General features: G+C 41.1%; 1 protein-coding gene across 7 annotated transcripts in view; it reads right to left on the bottom strand.

The window, feature by feature from the left end:
• Nucleotides 1-2068: 2068 nt before the first annotated feature.
• The window catches only part of LOC117403844 (rhotekin-like), a 108535-nt gene continuing 90588 nt past the window's right edge, over nt 2069-20015 (bottom strand). For 4 of the 7 annotated variants that reach the window (XM_059027324.1, XM_059027293.1, XM_059027384.1 and 1 more), the window contains 2 exons: nt 15338-15442; nt 2069-4853 (listed from right to left, as the gene is read on the bottom strand). In XM_059027324.1, coding sequence (XP_058883307.1) covers nt 4399-4853; nt 15338-15442 — 560 coding nt within the window. In that variant the 3' untranslated portion in view covers nt 2069-4398. Of the gene's footprint in view, nt 4854-8361; nt 8462-8490; nt 11311-11790; nt 11864-15337; nt 15443-20015 lie in introns of those variants that run through there. The other 3 variants (XR_009329195.1, XM_059027502.1, XM_059027539.1) reach the window with 3 other exon arrangements.

The following is a 20015-nucleotide window of genomic DNA, read 5'->3' on the forward strand; positions in this document are numbered from 1 at the left end:
GACATTTTTTTTTTTTAAATAAGGAAGTTACTTGGTTCACCCAAGTACCTGCCTGTGTTGTTTCTGTCAGCTGTCTGGTCTGGGAACGTCAACCCTCGGCTACCCTATCTCAATGTTTACTGTGGAAATTGTTTTATTCAGTAAAAATAAAAAAATAAAAATATATATATATATATATATATATATTTGCATTTGCTTCATGTAACTTCACATTTATTAATAAATAATAATATTATTCAAAACAAATAATATTGGTTTTACAGGTCTTCCAAAATGTCAGTCAGAAACACTGCTTTGCCTCCAAGTGTCATACCGTTTTGAAACGCATCCAGATGGCTCTATAAAGACCCCAGTGAATAAGCAGCATTAGCATAGCTTGGCAACCCATTCGCACCCCTCTGCTGCTGCAAGATGTAGCGTGCTTCATGTAAACAAACTGGTAAGCCAACTAAGTGGAGTTTCTGAAGAAGAAACGTTCAGTCAGGAATCATTTTAACATGAACATGGGACACTGCATCTTTGAGTAAAAGATCATTAGGATTAAAAAGGTCCACCGTTTACACTAAAGCTGCACATGCTCCCTGCCACCCCCAAGAATATGTGCCAGTGGTGTGGTCACATGGTACTGTAGCAGCTAGGGGCAGCCTATCATCCTTTACCCACTTGAGGGGTCCTAACTTTGTTGTAAAATGGTCTCCTATATTAGTTCACAAGATGAGTGCCCAGTGGCTCGCCCAGTAAAAGCACTACAGCAATGAATTCACTCATGCAAGCAAGAGCTCGCTAGTTTAAATCCTGGTAGCGCAGAGCTGCCTGCTGGGGATCAAGGGTGAACAGGTTACCCAGCTCTAAATGACAAAGATCCGGTTAGTTCCTGCAGTAGTAAGACAGCAGTGAGCAGTTCCTGTGCTCACTGCTGTCTTACAAAAATATAGCCAATGCCAGGTCTGGTAGGCTGTTTCACTAAGCACCCAGTGAAAATGAATGGGAATCGACCCCTCGGGTCGTGCAGTTTACTCTGCCTGAAACGGTCCTGCATGAGAGTCACAGCATGAGTAGAGTATAATAAAATAGGAAATGTGTATATTGGTTGTCTAATGATGTGCATAAAGCAGTGAAACTATCAGGCTGAATCAGTTCACCACCCGTATCTCAGCTATCTACCCGTCGGCTACAATTGATACTAGGCTAGCAACAAAGTGCACATAAAGCTATGTAACTACTGTAAATGACTAGACCAAATTATACAGTTGAATCAGGTTGGATTAGTTTTGATTAGGATCAGACTTTGTTGGCATGACATTCAAAAGAACACACAGTGAATGAACACATTGTCATATGATTAGTATCTCTGAAATAACAACATTAAGGACACACACACACACAGACACAATGGAGATAAAACATTTATTATTTTAAATCCTTTCACTTTAGTGCAGGTTTGAGTTTCCCTGATTCGTACAGCTTATAGGCAGCTTGATTCCATTGTCTAACAGAAAACAAAGCATTTCAATATGGTCAGTTTATCCTGTATCTATGCGGTCCCATGCAAAGAGCTAGCAAGCTGCCAGGTGTTTGAAATAATTTTCATATTCATCACAGTAAATACTGGAAGTCCATTAATTCAGGACCAACAAGACACAGAATTTGTGAATAGTGATATTTTTATTGATGATTATGGAGTATGATACAGATTCATTGTTTGGCCTCAAACTCGCTTGGTTTGAGGGCCCACCACCTGGCCGGCTGAACGAGGCACTAGACACCCTCCCCACTGCCATTCAGGGGAAAGGGTGTCTGGTTTATTTATAATCTCCTGCATTTTATAAAGGCAATGCTGTTCTGGCAGTACATGCCATCTGCCTTGCTGTGACCAAGGTCATATAAGAGAGCTGGCACCAAGCTGGTGAAAGAGAAGATGTGAAAAACACCAACTCATTCAATGGGTCATTGACTGGGGGACGTAGAGGCTGACGGATTAAAACTGGTTCAGAACAACATGATAAGAAAGCTTTACCCCATTCAGGAATATCTGCCCTGCAGGACACAGAAGACTCCACATACCACGTTCACAAAGCATTTTTATTGGGTTTATTTTTTTTCCAGACATAAAAAGTTAAATATTTTATGTTACATTTTTATTTCTGATGATGTTATTGCTGATGCATCTTTTTGGGCATGCATACATGTATGTCTAGTTAACAAAATGAGCTCCACCTGCCTGTTTCAGTTCAGTTGCCAAATCTGTATTCTTCTGTTAAAATTATACATCAATATAGCGGTCTTTAAGAAAAATCGATAATGCTAAACAGTTTTAACAAGCTCTCCACAAAAAAAAAGTTAAATTACAAAACTTTACAGCGGCTTATGCTGTGTTTCAGCATTAAATACTTCCTGTTTAGTAAACTCAGCTCGTCAAACAAGTGGCACAGATTTACAGTGAGAATTCAAATAAGAGAAGCAGGGACACAACACTGCATTGGAGTACATACCTCAATCACAAAAAACAGGTCAAAACAAATGGCACTATAAATGCTAAACTTGTGAAAATACATTTCAACATAACCACTTCCCTATACCGAGATATCTGGTTGAGCTCATAGCAAAGCTTGTCAGGAGTAGAAACCATGGGAGTATTCCACATATCAGGTATGTGCTGTTTCATGCAGCGTCTACTGTATACGGGACATGCGCTTTTAACCTCATCTCACGGACAGGGAACACAATCCAGAACGGCAGTGCACCACACAGCACTGCTGTTACACAAGAGCTTTCAATATATACACAACATTATAGCATATGTGTATTTTATTATTGTATTAGATTTTTTAAAGCTTTTTTTTAGTCTTTTAAAATGGGGAAACTGAAGGCGTGACCTGTTTAACAAAGTTACAAGTGAATTAACAGCCAGTGTTCGAATATTAGGAGTAGCACCCATGGTTATTACTGAATGTAGAAATGAAGATTATACACAGAATAAGTAATATATATTTCTGATATATAAGATGTACACATATACAGATATTTACATGGCTTATTTGAACACTGCACATACTGTTCTTGCAGTATATTTAATGGAACAATCTTCTTCTGTTTTGCTCTGCTACCCCCACTCTCATTTCTGATCCAACTGAAAATGACAATAAAAGGCAGGATGGTGTCCTCTAGGTTTCTCCTTGCTTTCCACCCCCTTCTTATATTATACGAATACCCTTCCTCTGCTGTATGTCTATATGACTCTGTTCGGATTGGTGCTCCAGCTCTCCTGCCTTTAACAGGTTGATTGGGCAAGACCATGACCTGCATCTCCACACCCAGAACCTGAATCAGTTGTCCCACTAGGAACAGTGGCCAGACTGGGTGTGTGTTTAAACACAGTAGCCTTTTGAGCAGACTTGAGGGTCTATCCAGCTGATCTAAAACTGTGGATGGTAAAATGGCGTTCACCCGCTTCTCATTTAATGAATAAAGGGTTTACTCACTCCTCTGTCCTGTGATAAAGCAAATCCTGGCTATATGAAGGTTAAAGCCAAGGCATATTCCAATTTATTATATAAAGTGACTCAGGCGCATTTAAGGAAGGGCAGAATGTCTTTCGATTAACATTTACCTCCCAATTCTGCACGACCACCACAACTCACATGCACGTAATCTACTGGGCATCTATGCATACCCTAGTGGCGACTACGCCACTGCCGGGCCTGGAACTACAAAAATGTACTTTTGTGTAAGTAAATTGACAGGTAATGCAATATTTAAACAGTGGTGGTGTTTAAACCGCTCAGTATTTAGATCAATTGGACAGACCCCAGGAAGGTTACAGGTCTGGGCCAGTTTACAGGGAAGTCCTGACCTCACCAATCCCTGGAAACAAGACGGATGCAAATTAAAGACCCCACTGTTAAAAAAGGATCTGGAGCATGATCTTGGGGATCGGACAGCGAACGGGTCATGGTTTTTGTACTGTGTGTTGCTTCAGTGGGGTTATGGATCCCAGGGGTAAGAACTTTCCTCTCGTCTGTCAGGGTTCATTTTTATGACACCCCCCCCTCATGATCATGTAACATAATGACGTTTCTTCCAGTTGTGTTCCCAAATCCCCAATGTTGGCTTGGTGAAGGTCATTTCAGTTGCATATTTAAAATCATAGCAATATGAGAAAAAAATAACAAAAAGTAAAAAATAAAACCTGATATTTGCAGTGTAGCCCTTCAGGAAACGAGGTATTTGCAATCCAGTAGCTGAAAGCACAGTGAATAAAACAAACGCGGCCGCGGGGCGGGGGGCTGAAAGCGAGTGGTTCTGGTAGTCTCACACACTAAACCAGGCAGGCTGTGGTCATGTGGATAGCTCAAACCCCCAGCCTGGATCACAGAGGGGCTAGACCGGGGTCTGCAGTCAGCTCCTGGGGTCCAGCTTGGCGCGGAGGTTGCGCAGGCTCTGGCGGGCGGGCGAGGGCCGAGAGAAGGGGGCGCTGTCAAACTCGGGGGTGGAGCTGCCCTCGCTGGAACTGCTGCTGGAGGTGGAGGTGGAGTTGGTGCAGGACAGCCCCACGAGAGGGCGGGCGGGGGGCTCGCTGCAGGCCTGCCCCCGGCTCTTCAGGCTGCTCAGCTTGGCGTCAAGGGAAAGGGTGCGGGGGCGTGCTCGCCAAGGCCGATGGTGGGAGCAGGGGCTGGTGCTGTAGGCGCTGTCACTGTCCGAGGAGGAGGGGACGATGTGGCGCCTATGGTGGGGCCCGTCGAACAGTGCCACCCAGTGAGGGGGAGGCTCCAGGTTGCGACGAGCGTCGAAGTCCTGAACCCGTCTGGTCAGGATGTCCGTGACGGTGCCAATATCGTCGGAGGGATCAATAACTGCGGGGGCAGAGAGAGTGATTACACACAGAGTTGGATGGATGCTTCTGGAAGTGGAATTTTACTCATTGAAAAGATATTCTATTTGTTGCTGGCATCTAATTAAACTTCCTATACTGTACACCCTGTGGCACTTGGCAAAGCTTTAAATGGCACACAAACTACCAATTACAATAATTATATTTTCAAACTTTTAAATGTTAAGCTATTACACTAATACTGTGACTAATAAGAAGGACAATACAGCACATTCAATATATAAACTGGCTGGTTCACCCACAGAAAAAGAAGCTGTTTTAGTTTCAAGTGTATGCATTTCAGAGCACTGGTTGATAAACAAGTCAACATAAATCCCCCGCCACAGCAATAAAATACAGAATTCGAGACATTGGTAACTTGAAAAAGTAGATGGACATGACCAGAAATGTAAGCCAGCTCCTCTACGTTTCAGAGCCTGATACTCTCAATAACCTGTGGTAATGAATGCCCTTACCATGTTTCATCACAATCTGACACCAGATTCTCTAGATATATGTAAATAAGTAGTGTGAAGTACTTCTTAAAGATACATTCTTCTATCTTCTGTCTTAATATATTCTTATAAGTTCAATAACGTGTGCTTTCAGATACAACAGAAACTCTACATGCAGTGCTCTACTCCCTGTGTAAAGGGACGGGGTGTATTATTTGACACAAATCCGCCTTCGTGGTTATGCGGCTAATTAATTACAAGGCTTGTCATCGCCATTGAAGAGACTTACATCCATGACGTGATCATTTCAGAGCTTCGGAGGTTGAGAGAATGTTTTTATTCAGATAAAATAATCCTACTGATTCAATCCATTAGATTGTATTGTGTAGGGCATGGTAGGGAAGGGACACCCAATAACAAATCCACCCAGCACCACACATAATCAGAAGACAACATTAGCATTTAGGAACAGCACCAGTTCACTTCCACATCCACTGTTAAAAATGCATCTACACTTCAGAAAAGTTAACTTTCTAGGGTGCCAGGGAAAAACATCCAATGGTGTAAATTGCACATTATACTCACAATGCAGGGCAGGCCCCCATGCCTACATAGCTAGGCCGTGATGGAAATACAAGCTACATGTAACCAGACGCTGATGGTGTAAGGGATTCAGTGTGCAACACCATTACAGTATTCCGGGCGTACTGGAACGCCTCCTAAGAGAACACCCTTGTGGTGAAGCTGATTCGTCCCATTGTAAATGCTCAGGCTCAAGGAACAGGAGCTTCGCTTAAAAGAACACCTTTTTGACACTGATAGCGATTAATTGCTAACCGATTCAAAACTCATACAGTACTGCTTTCTAACCTAATAAACTCATCATCCTCAAACTCCAACTCAAATGGTTTATTCAATCTTTTCAAAAGGGATTGTCATTGTGAGAGTAATCTGGAGCTGCTGCTGCATTTTGTAACGTGTGTGTAGGGGGGTGCTGTGTTTATAACCATTGTGTTCAAATTAATTCTCGTATTCATAATTACTGTTAGAGACACTGCTGTATTTTTACCGTATGTACAGTGCCTTGCATAAGTATTCACCCCCCTTGGACTTTTCCACATTTTGTAGTGTTACAACCTGGAATTAAAATGGATTTAATTGGGATTTTTACCATTTGATTTACACAACATACTTAATACTTTGAAGGTGCAAAATATTTTTTATTGCGACACAAAAGTTAATTAAACAAAAAAAAAAAGACATTTGTTGGTTGCATAAGTATTCACCCCCCTGAGTCAATACTTGGTAGAAGCACCTTTGGCAGCAATTACAGCTGTGAGTCTTTTTGGGTAAGTCTCTACCAGCTTTGCACATCTGGACCATGCAATTTTATCCCATTCTTCTTGGCAAAATTGCTCAAGCTCTGTCAAGTTGGATGGGGACCGTTGGTGAACAGCAATTTTCAAGTCTTGCCACAGATTCTCAATCGGATTGAGGTCTGGGCTTTGACTGGGCCATTCTACGACATTCAGGTTCTTGTTTTTAAACCACTTTCACAATTATTTTCAGAAAATGAGAGATCTTGGCAGGAACGTAGGATCGACGAGGTATAGGCAGTGCCTGTTGGATGCTGTGTTTCATCGAGTCTGTCAGATAGCATTTAGTTTGTCAGGTCAACTATTATACTCATTTTCACTTCGTTTATTTTAGAAATGCCTCAACTGAATCAACAGGTATTACGAGTTTTTAAAAAACTCAAAAGCAATCGCTCTCTAAAATCCAGTTATCATGTCGATTTCCGTTCCCGCACTGTACTGTTTAGCCACAGAGCGTGCAAGCAGATGCAATGAAAGGGAAAGTTTCATCGGGAACATTAAACGATGAAGTATTGAGAAATAAAACAGGGGACTAGTCAAGATAATTAACAATGAAGGTGGAGTGTGAAAAAAGGCATTTCACCAAAAAAGTGAGTGGACTGCATCCACCCCCCAGTCACTGACCGTGATGCTACTGAGCCCAGACAAGAATGTGTCCAAAAAACAGTGACGACACCCCTGTGATATTTATTCTTCTTATCTAAAGTGACAGTGTCCGTGACGGTTAGATTCACCTGTACATATTGTACTCGACTGAGATTGCCTTTCAGTTCAACTCTCCATGACAAAAACACATTCCGAAGCATGTGTGTGTGTGTGTGGGGGGGGGGATGATTATTAGGTGGCAGGGAGGGAGTTAAAATCCTCACATTAAAAACATGTGGGAATGTGGCTGGAGCCATGCATTGAATAAGTGATTAAATAATTAATGAAGTCTCCAGCCACAGGTGTATAAATAAGGTGGTCACAGGTGTTAGCTTAGTTAGTTAGTTAGTGTTGAGAATTAATGTCTGTGTTTATGGTAAAGGTCAGTGTCCATGGTCTGTGCTGTCTGTTTAGTCTATATTTTCATGAGTTTTTGTCATACCTTTTATTTTGGCCCTTGTGCCTTTTATTTTGACTGGTGTGGTTTTGTTAGTGTTTGTACCGTTTGTTGTTGTTTATTTGTTTAATTAAAAGGTGCAATAGCACATTCAAGCTTTCATCTTCTGTTTCTGGGTCTACTTCCTGATACTCAACAGCCTGGGCTGTGATGTCATCCTGTCACACCCCCATTTTGTATTTGGGTCTTACATTTTCATGTCTGGCGTGTAACACTTTACGTTTGTTGACACTGATTTCCATTACACGAGAGTAGTTACACGAGACACTGAATTTTATTTGCCACAATTCTGCCCAGTTCTGTAAGCGGTCTAAATCTTTTTGGATTTCCTGGCCGTCTGTCAGTCACTCCCACAAGCTTCGTGTCGTTTGCAGATTTCACCCGTTTGCTAATTATCCCCCGTAGATGTAGATAACACAGCTAAAGTAGCATGACCATTGCACTGCAGTGGATCAGAGCCCTGGGGCAGGGAAATGGAGCGGACGGGCTGCTCAGACCTGTGCCTGGGGAGCAGGCGATGGGATGGGGTGGCTGTGATGATGAGTTCTGTTACTTCACCTGTCGTTGTAATAGGAGGAGAGCAGAGCCCGGATCTCAGCCGACACGGCGTTATCCTGCAGCAGTAAGCCTTCGCAGGAGGAGGCAGGGAGAGGAGGGGCTGGGGAGGGGGAGACAGGGGAAAGAGGTAGGCAGGAGCGGGAAAGAGAGAGAGAGACAGACACAGAGCCAAGAGTCATTGCGTTAGAGGAAGCACTCAGTTACCAGTACAGAGAAACAGACAATACTAGATTTCCAGAACAGTGTTCAGATAGCAAAGCCCAGAGAAGGTGCTGTGTTATTGGCGCAGTAGTAATACACACAACATGCGTTTTATGTGAAGAAAGTAAATCATTCAATAGGAAAAGACACACAGACGCCCAGAAACAAACAAGACACAATGGATCATGTTTTCAAAGCATTTCCTCCATTCTTTAATTAACTCCTGATTTTGGAAAGGGGAGAAAATCAAGTTACAAAATGAGAAACAAAACACATTGAGAGTGCTGAACGGAACTTACAGTTTTGTAAAATTATTTGACCTCTTAAAAAACAGGAGTTCATTAAAGACTGGAGTAAATGCTTTAAGATATAGCCTCAAGCGTTTTAAGGGGTTTGGTTTTGTTGGAGGGCATCTTTTCAGGAATTATATTTCACCACAAGGATTCTTGGAAAATGTGGCCTTCATCTTAAAATAAGGATTTTAAGCTGTACTTTTAACCCTGTGTGTGCTGGCAGCTTTTAGAAACAGTCCCCCCCCAGAACATTGGCCTGTTGTATGCAGCAGTGACAGCATTCCTTTGCACCTGAACTCCGCTCATACATTATTATTTGTTTATTTAGCAGACGCCTTTATCCAATTCACTGTACAAGGATTTTAGAAGTTACAGCAACTGGGTAAGCACAAAAACCTAAAAAAATAAAGTAATTCCTGGAAGGGGTGGGTGAAGCTCCCTTTTCATGATCAGTGAGCATCTTTGTCTCGTTGACATGCAAAACTGAAATGCTATGCACAGAAAACAGGAAGTATGAGGACATCTCATGACATATGCAAAGAAAAAGCCTGGTTGCCATCATCAGTTGCTATTATATGCCCTGGATAAAGGCGTCTGCAAATAAATAAATAATAATAATAAAAATAATTTCAAAGGGTTAATGCAGTGCATATAGGCATTGCACTGCAATGCAGCTTTGGAATATATTCTGAAAAGTACTACTGTATACTGTTACTGAATGTACAGGGACAGCAAATCGAAAAGCTACTGTGCTGCCGATGCGAATCCTTCTTAACAATACAATAGTGTCCAGGTACGGTATTATTGTTCTCTCTTGTATTAGGCTATACATCCAATTGCTGATGTATTAATGAATCAATACATGCAATTATCATACAAACAAATGTAAAACCATGCCCCATCTCGATGTGTTCTATATGTCACAGCTAAATGCTGTCGTCTATCTTTTCAGCCCTGGAACACTCATTTCTGTAAGCACAGCTATATGTTTAGCATCACCAGTATTTATAGATTTTTAGATTCTACTGATTTTTTAGCATTACTATGCCGGACAGCCACTATATCATTACCTTTATTAAAAATGTGCACGGATGAATCTACCGATTATATATATATATTTATTTTAGTGCTGCTGTATTTACTCCTGCACCAGTATCAGTACATAGTGCTGTGTACCTACCTTTTGTTTGGGTTCCATAAACTTTACAGTAGGGTTGGACGATAAAAACATTTTCAGTTATCGATTACTGGCTGTAAATTATCACGATAATCATCATTATCGGCTGAATAAATAACATACGTAAAAGGTATTGGAATTTATCAAATTTAAAGCTATATATTCTTGAGCAACATGACAACTGCCTCTACGAGTTTAGAAGAAATACAACTAGACAATTTTCAAAGACCAGCATCTTTAATAAAAGTTATGAAACAATGTTACAAAAAAGCAAAAAGAATACAACCAAATTTGTTTGTTTGGTAGCTTTTCAACTTTTGAAATATAGGCTACTTATTCTAAAAAAAAAAAAAGAAATTCCATAAATTATAAATTGCGATTCAAAAATGACGTCGATTACATTGCGGGGTCACTGTCAATCCACATCCACTGGACAGCCTTTCAGACGGAGCGCTCGTGGCTGGAGAACACAGATCAAGGTAAAATGGAAAGATGTGGAAATGACTGGCTATGCATCTTCCACCAGTTTAGTGGATCAACCTGGATATCACTTTCAGGTAAGCTGAAATAATCGAGAATCTCACGCTGAACAGTTTCTGACACAGTCAGGTTTCTTGCAGGTAGCTGGAGTTTTCTCTTCTTGAGTTTGACTGCCTGTTTCAAATGTGAGGTTAAGCCATCCTTGGTTTTCCTTTTTTCTTGAGGTAAGCAAAGTGTGGGTGCTGCTTTCACTACGGCTGTCCTGAACTCCAGGATCCAAAGAGACTGCCTCTTCCTCACCCTGGGCCAGGCGAGATCCACCAGATCCATTAAAAGCCACTTTGGCCACTTCCACAGCTTTCTGCTTAACTGCTGCAAGAGTAGCAGCCTTATTTTCAAGATGCTCCTGTCTAAAACGGGGATCCAGAAATGAGCACACGCTCACAAACGCTTTCACTCCTTCAGCTGAGTACCGAGATTGCAAGTCCTCTGATATGGTACGCTTGAGCTGCTTAACCATTTCTCGGTCTTGGTCAGCATTCACGTCCAGAATATCCCTATGCAAGTGCTGCAGAAGCAGACAGATATGGTTACATGTTCTTCTCCACTGAGAGAGTCTGTAAACTCCAGTAGTGATTCCATCACTTGTGCTATATCTTCCAAGACTGTAATTGATCTATCATCTGGCATTAAATGCCAGTTTTTGCGGTCCTGTGCCAGGGTGGCAGAGATTGCCTTCTGCTGCTCAATAAATCTGATGACCATTGATGCAGTTTATCCCCATCTGGTAGGAACATCCTGCAAAAATATCAAAACCCTTTTAATCAAAAACACACCACACATTTAAATATGTAAGATTTTAATACAAGTGTTTCTGTTTATGGTAATTATCTAATTCAGATACATGACTTTAGACTTAGTAGCAATGTAATTTATAAATTAAAAACAATGCTGCAGTATTTAGTACTGTACTCATGGCTGTAGTTTAAAATAAAGAAACAACTGAAAAAAAAGAATTTTAGTCTAATATTAAACTCTTGCCAAGAGGTTTTTGCATTGAGATAATTGCAATTACATTTAGAGCATGTAAACCGTCAACATGTTAAATAGGCAAAATAATTGAATTTACAGTGAGCTACATATTTTTATTTTACAAGTACCAATAATTGTGTTTTAATGTTAGAAACCAGTCCTGCTTTGCCAGTGCAAAATTTTGGATGAAAATGAAACCATTACTTAAAGTTAAAAGCAAGCATACTGTTTAAAATCAATACTTACATGTATCAACTTATGGTCTGGAAGCCCCGGTTTCTATTGCTCCTTCTTCAGATCTCGTTTCTTCTTCCAGCTTCTATGAAAATGAGCAACGACAAGACTGCACACTCAAACAGCTCTCTGTACCGAGTCAATCTTAAGTCCATGGTTTACTGCCGAATCAAAATTGTGGCCGAAACAACTCAGCCTTTGAACCTCCATACCCTGAAACGCCTTCACATAGTTGCTCCTGTTTTCTGTTACAGCAGGCCCCACTGATCCAAGACGTTACAAACTGCTTCAGCAATACCGTTTGCAGTGTGATCCGTTACCATTGGTACGAGCCCTAAGCACTTTGATTTTAACAGCCAATCTTTATTAACACAATGACAGGTAAATGACATGCGTGCATCGTTGTCCCTGCTTGTCCACAGGTCGCTACTACAGGAAAATAAATAATAAGTCCATCCAATTCCGCCCTCAAACGGGAGACCATGTGCGCACCACTGAAGTATTTTCTCGATGGAATCTCACATCTGTTGTCCAATGTGTTTATCAGATGTTGAAATCCAGGTTTCTCAACTACGTGGAATGGCTGCAGATCCTCGCACATGAAACAGGCGATGGCATTTGTAATTTCACGGTGTTTCGGGTGATCCATGCTATATTTAGATTTACGTTCCAGAAACTCAGTTCATGTTATGTTTGAGCTTCTCTGTTCAGATTTAGATTTTACTCTGCCTCCATCAGAAATATGTGAACATGAATCTGGATGGTAATCTCTTAGCTGGGTGAAGAGATTAGTGGCATTCCCTGTGCATGGTATTGTTTTCCGACACTGCCTACAGACGAGCTTATTACCTTGCGGATCACTCTCTGTCCAAAAAACTGACACACAGGACTGATGCTGTTTTTTTTCTTTTCTGGAGGTTTGGGGTTTTCTGCAGTTGCCATCACCATTGGCTTCAAACGTTCACCTTTACTCAGTGAATCTTACTTCTTCCCACTGTGCAACACTGTGGCAAAGTGCCCCGCCCCTGTGTGCATTTGTGTGTTCTGTGTATGTATGTATGCGTGCGTATGTTAATGTTGGTGTATAGATTGGTACACGGGATATAAACGGGTCTGTGTTTCACGTGTATTTAAAAAGTGTAGATTTGTATTTAGGCACGAGGAGAGCACAAATCACTTCACGTGCTGGTTAAATGTAATATGTGAGCACGGGGTTGCACGTAATTAATTCACGTGCTGGGATTCAAGTGAATAATTAATTAGTAATTGAATCCCAGCACAATAGTATATATAGACGCACATTTAGTCAGTCAGGGTTGGTGTTCGGTGAGTGGAGAACGAGTGTGGAGAAGGAGAAACTAAATAGTGAAAGAACGTAAATATTAGTGTTATCTGCTCACCGTGTTTTGTTCGTCTGTCTGTGCACTGTCTAGTCCGTTTTGTCTGTCTGTTTATTTTGGCGTCAAGTGCCGTGTCCTGTTTTGTATTCCGTTTAAAACCTTTTTATTTGTTAATAAACGCTGAGTGCAGCCATTGCACTCAGCTCATCATCACCACCGTCTCTGTCTGTGTATTCCTGTCTGGTCTGACGCCACCCACTCTGGCCGTCTTTGTGACAAACACACACAGATCACGGCTTGCGCCTCACACAGACAGTTCAGTGCTGCTTACTGCTTCAATGCAGAGCTCCTGTTACACACAAGCGTATCGGGTAACGGACGACAATATGATTATCCATAATAACATTATCGATGCAAAAACATTATCGATAATATCACGATAACCGATCATTGTTCCAACCCTACTTTACAGTATGCTCCAGTGTGTATTCTTTTAAATACATTTTATTCAAGTTTATTCAATTCATTTTGTTTCTATTTGTAATGTTTTGACATATTGTGTTTTGTATGCATTTCTTTATTAAGTGCTGCATTAATTTGCGCTGGGGTAGGGGAAAAAATGTACATGTTTCATTATTGAGAGCTGCGTTTATTCGAGGACAGCGTCTCTTACAAATCTGACATCTGAGTGCGGCGCTTATTCAAGGGTGGCGGTAATTCAAAGTAATATGGTATTCTTTTTAAGAGGCGACTAGTCGACCTACAGCATTTGAGCAGTATTTCAGGGGAGTGGAGGGGGTGAATTGATGTTGTTCTTTTAAAATCCCCTCAGTAATACAACACAATGGTTCAAAGCTCAACAGGACAGGCTTTGTCCCTGCAGCTCATTATGACACACTCATTGCATTGGAGCCGCCCTGCTTTGCTCATTCCAAAGGTCAGAATAAAATGTTAAATACTCACACCAAAACCTCATTTGCACATATAATTATATAGATAGATAGATATATATAGAGCTAGGTTTCAATGGGTTAAATTCCTGTATAAATAAAAACATTAAAAGTATATAATTATATATAATTATATATATAGATATAATTATATAGAATTATATACAACACAAATAACCCTCTGTCATCTGCATACCTTTCTGGGAGCGTGGACAAAGGTTTTGCATCACCCAATAGAATGAACAAATTTAGCTTCATAAAGTCGAATGAAACTTGCTGAATAATGTTACGTTAACATATTGAATTACATACCGCTTTGTCGTTTTCCATATAAGCTTCCATTGAAAAATGTGCCATTTCAAAATCTAACATGGAATACTGAACCACTATTATGACTTCCGGTAGTTTATTTGATTACATAATGTTAAATAAAATATCTAAATTATATATTTTGTTTTAATTATGTCTCAATCCTAACATTCTTGGTGATGCTAAACTTTGAGAGAGAGAGAGAGAGAGAGAGAGAGAGAGAGAGAGAGAGAGAGAGAGAGAGAGAGAGAGAGAGAGAGAGAGAGAGAGAGAGAGAGAGAGAGAGAGAGAGAGAGAGAGAGAGAGAGAGAGAGAGAGAGAGCGAGAGCGAGAGAGCTGGCTTAATGGCAATTCAGCACCACACAACTTCAGGACTACTGCATGAGAAGTCCTCGCTCCACTCGCTCTCCAAGCATAACCTTCTCAAAGACATTGGGCTCCTCTACATTCTCAAAGCTCTTTACTGCAAATTGTAAAGCAAAACTGTTTTCAGAAAGGATGAAAAGGCACACAGTAAAGTTACCAAACCTGAAATAAACAACCCAGAAATGTGATTTAAGGGGCTTATAAATGTGTCCAGTAGTTTTTCTTTGAGCTATTCCACTTGAATGGGAGTTGCCAGGCTGTTCTGGTGACAAGGACTCTGTTACATCCTGCATTTAAAGGCTTTGAACAGAACCGGTTGCTCTACTGCAGCCCCAGCAACACCAGCGCTACTCTTTGTTATTTGATCAATCTGTTTGTGTGTATTTAGTCCTTCACAGAGTTGGTGTCCCACAATGCACCCCCCTCCCCCCCGGGAATGTATAATAATTGTTGAGCAGCGTGGCGTCATTTGTATTTGAATAAGCGCAATACTCACTCGTCAGGACTGACACACACTGAGCATGCATTTCATGCTTCTAGAGCCAAAGAAGCCAGTCTCAAACCCATGTCTTTACTGACTACCGGAATCCTTACCCATCTCGTGGTACAGGGAGCCCTGCTTGGATATCGTTGCCGGGGGTTTCCGTGGCAAAGGCATCTCAATCTTCATGAGGTCATCGCAGCACTGCTTCCACAGACCTGCAGGAGGCAGAACATTCATTAGTCAGGGTGCAGACAAGGATCAGCAAGCAAACTGAACTGAATACATCATTAATCTGAATTATAAATCCTGTCCCCATGTCACTGTTTTTGGTTGTCAGGAAACTCCTGGGGGGCTGCAAGCTGGTTTCAAGGGGCTGTAGCACATACAGTGCCTTGCGAAAGTATTCAGCCCCCTTGAACTTTGCGACCTTTTGCCACATTTCAGGCTTCAAACATAAAGATATGAAACTGTAATTTTTTGTGAAGAATCAACAACAAGTGGGACACAATCATGAAGTGGAACGAAATTTATTGGATATTTCAAACTTTAACAAATAAAAAACTGAAAAATTGGGCGTGCAAAATTATTCAGCCCCTTTACTTTCAGTGCAGCAAACTCTCTCCAGAAGTTCAGTGAGGATCTCTGAATGATCCAATGTTGACCTAAATGACTAATGATGATAAATAGAATCCACCTGTGTGTAATCAAGTCTCCGTATAAATGCACCTGCACTGTGATAGTCTCAGAGGTCCGTTTAAAGCGCAGAGAGCATCATGAAGAACAAGGAACACACCAGGCAGGTCCGAGATACTGTTGTGGAGAAGTTTAAAGCCGGATTTGGATACAAAAAGATTTCCCAAGCTTTAAACTTCCCAAGGAGCACTGTGCAAGCGATAATATTGAAATGGAAGGAGTATCAGACCACTGCAAATCTCACTGTCAAACATGGTGGTGGCAGCATCATGGTTTGGGCCTGCTTTTCTTCAGCAGGGACAGGGAAGATGGTTAAAATTGATGGGAAGATGGATGGAGCCAAATACAGGACCATTCTGGAAGAAAACCTGATGGAGTCTGCAAAAGACCTGAGACTGGGACAGAGATTTGTCTTCCAACAAGACAATGATCCAAAACAGAAAGCAAAATCTACAATGGAATGGTTCACAAATAAACATATCCAGGTGTTAGAATGGCCAAGTCAAAGTCCAGACCTGAATCCAATCGAGAATCTGTGGAAAGAACTGAAAACTGCTGTTCACAAATGCTCTCCATCCAACCTCACTGAGCTCGAGCTGTTTTGCAAGGAGGAATGGGCAAAAATTTCAGTCTCTCGATGTGCAAAACTGATAGAGACATACCCCAAGCGACTTACAGCTGTAATCGCAGCAAAAGGTGGCGCTACAAAGTATTAACCTAAGGGGGCTGAATAATTTTGCACGCCCAATTTTTCAGTTTTTTATTTGTTAAAAAAGATTGAAATATCCAATAAATTTCGTTCCACTTCATGATTGTGTCCCACTTGTTGTTGATTCTTCACAAAAAATTACAGTTTCATATCTTTATGTTTGAAGCCTGAAATGTGGCAAAAGGTCGCAAAGTTCAAGGGGGCCGAATACTTTCGCAAGGCACTGTACAAACACGACCCTGAGCAGGGAATCAATTCATTTAAATGAATACTGCTGTTAGGTGCTTGGGGTTATTTCAATGTAGTCAGCTGGTGCCCGCGCTAACAGCATGTACAATTAGACAACAAAAAGGGGTGATTGTAAGAATAATGTTGCATTTACACTCCGTGTACAACTGAGTAGAGAAACTATTGAAAAATGAAAGCAGTGGTACTTCTACGGGTACAAACGAACTGCCTGTCTCACTAAAGCTGGGGGAGTTCAGTCAGGACGTTTAAAGTGATGGGAGCCTCAGCCTTCGGACAAGGTGGTTTGGGAAGCCCACTTATTTCTGCTCATTTATTCAAAGCATTTGAAGAAATCACCGTAGGGAAAAAAAAACCAGTTTGTTTGAAATTACATCTTAAAATATTTGCACTGCTAACACACCTAAACTCATATTACAGGAGTTCCTGTTTAGTTTAGTTTACTCACTTTATGCCCACAGGGCCAGCACAGGTACATCTCAATAGTGCAGCACTAATACAAAGAGAGACCTAAATACACAATACAACATTATTATATTTATATTTAACTTTCATTACAACTAAAACAAGTTCACCTCAAAACGCAGATGATGCTGAACAGCAGTTTTAAACCCGGAGAGGCTTGACAATGACACAATGGATCCCGGAAGAGCATTCCAGAACCCCAAGGCTGTTCCAAAGAAAGAATAACGACACAACTGAAGAGATAAGGACTGATGGTCAGAGCAGCTCTGTGGAGACCTCTCAGCCCAGGTCTTTTACCAGCACAGACTGACACAGAGGTAGAATAAAATGGTTTAAGAGAAGAGCGACTAAGAAGGTTGTCATAAGTACAATCCCAATTCAAGTCATTCAATACAATCCTACAAGCACATTTTTGCAGACTCAAGCTTCTTAGTATTGTATTTTTTAAATGGGTCCCAGACAAAACAGTGGGACTCTAAAATAGGTCTTACCAAACTCTTGTAAAGATGCAAAACAACATTTGGAGGGGCCTCTCTAAAGGGACGAACAAAAAACCCAAATTCTTTCTTGCTTTGTCACACACATAATCAGCATGGTGTGCCCAGAGCAAGTTATCAGATACCCAACCCCCCAGGAGCTTATAATGAGAGACTTTCTCAACTGGGGAGGAACACCAGATATCACTAGTAACTTAGAAGAGAGTTGTCTCTGGACAGCAACACTTTGCCAACGCCCCACAAGATAAGAAGAAAATCAGCCCAAAATTCCTTCACCAAACCCGTATTTAGAAACACATCTAACTCATATTACAGGAGTTCCTGTTAGATGGTTTTGCAAAATAAACAATGCACAATACAACAGACCACCCCTTATTTTAACAATCACAATGTATTTGCATCAAATTCCCAAATACACCTTCACCTTCATAATCAAACATTGGTTAAAAGACAGGTGACAATAATGACAATATGGCACCACAATCATTTACAATTCAGTCATTGTCTGAAAATGTGAAGTTGATAGAAAAGGGGTTGTTAATATCTTCTCACAAGTACAGCTGCATTATTCATTGGAACAAGCTGGATCTATTCCTGGCAATTCCCCTTCTTCCGCCTCCTCACATTCATAATCCACTACATGTCTTACCTGTTGAACTGGTTAATATCTGCTTTATGTATCTTGTCTGTTATAAGCAGAAAGAGCAGCAGAGCATTCAAACACAAAACAAAACGCAGTATAACAGGATATTAAAACAGGCAGGAAAAGTAATATTCCTGGAATTGGAGAGAGTACAAACCCTCCATTTAATGGGTCACAATACACCTGGATCACACAGTGAGGCATACAAACTTAACACCACCCCCCTGAACTCATAAACTGAAATGCTTGCCTACTTATCTAGGGGTCGGTGTGGTCAAGTTATCCCTGACAAGACACACCTGGATTTTATAGGAGCATTTTACAGCGCTGGAGAATCACCTACTTTGAGGTTCTGCAGTGAGCTGGGAACTCACAGGGAGAGCTGCACTGAGTTTTGCACTCCAACACGGTTAGGTGTGTGGAGTAGTGGTTAGGGCTCTGGACTCTTGACCGGAGGGTCGTGGGTTCAATCCCCGGTGGGGGACACTGCTGCTGTACCCTTGAGCAAGGTACTTTACCTAGATTGCTCCAGTAAAAACCCAACTGTATAAATGGGTAATTGTATGTAAAAATAATGTGATATCTTGTAACAATTGTAAGTCGCCCTGGATATGGGCGTTGGCTAAGAAATAAATAATAATAATAATAGGAAGCTGGCCTGTCTCACCGTACTGGTCAGGAGTCTCACGAGTGCAGAGGGAGACCTGCCACTCTGCAGGGATCAGCAGCTTGGGAACATCCAGTGTTTAGGTTCGCAGGGGAGAAGTGGCAATACACTTGACAGTGTGAACCCCTGTTCACTTACAGTCTTTGATAATACAACTGATGAAAAACATGGCTGGAAAAAAGACTCCCATATCACCATTTACACATACCAGTAATACAACGCTCCCATAAAATCGAGCTGTGGCTTATCCCAGCGAGGTACAGGTTAATCAAACCGACTCGTTAATTTCTTATAAGTTTAGCCTGCGATTTCATTAGAACCTTCCTGTTTTCTCTCTTTCAGACTCAATATTATTCTCAATACCTCTTTTCAGTAACCTACTTCCTATACTTGTTTATACAGAAACTTCCCGTTTGCTCGGTTTCCTTATTCTTCTACAATGCTCCCTTGTCTTCAAAAGTATTTATTGTGTTTACAGATTTCAGTGCAGTGTACACTTTGAAAACAAAGGGGGGATGTGCTCTTTATTGTAGAAGAGATACCATCTTTACAGTTTGAGTGAGGGGACGGTGAAGTGAAGCCGAGACACCTTACACATGACATATCAACTTACTATAAATCACAAAACAAAGACTGTATTCAGGAACAGCTTTACAGCTAAAATTGTTTGTATTTTTGTATAATATAACACTTTTATCCATCACCCCCAGTCGTGAAACAGTTCAGTCCTCCCCACTGTTCAGTAATATGTGGAATAGTTTCAGGTCACACATATTTCCTTCATTCCTTAAAGCTGTCTACGGTAATTTGCCTGATAACAAATTTCAGACAAACAATGCAACCATAAACAATGCTTCCTCTCAGCTAT

The sequence above is a fragment of the Acipenser ruthenus genome, chromosome 1, assembly GCF_902713425.1.
Source record: "Acipenser ruthenus chromosome 1, fAciRut3.2 maternal haplotype, whole genome shotgun sequence".
Taxonomy (NCBI): domain Eukaryota; kingdom Metazoa; phylum Chordata; class Actinopteri; order Acipenseriformes; family Acipenseridae; genus Acipenser; species Acipenser ruthenus.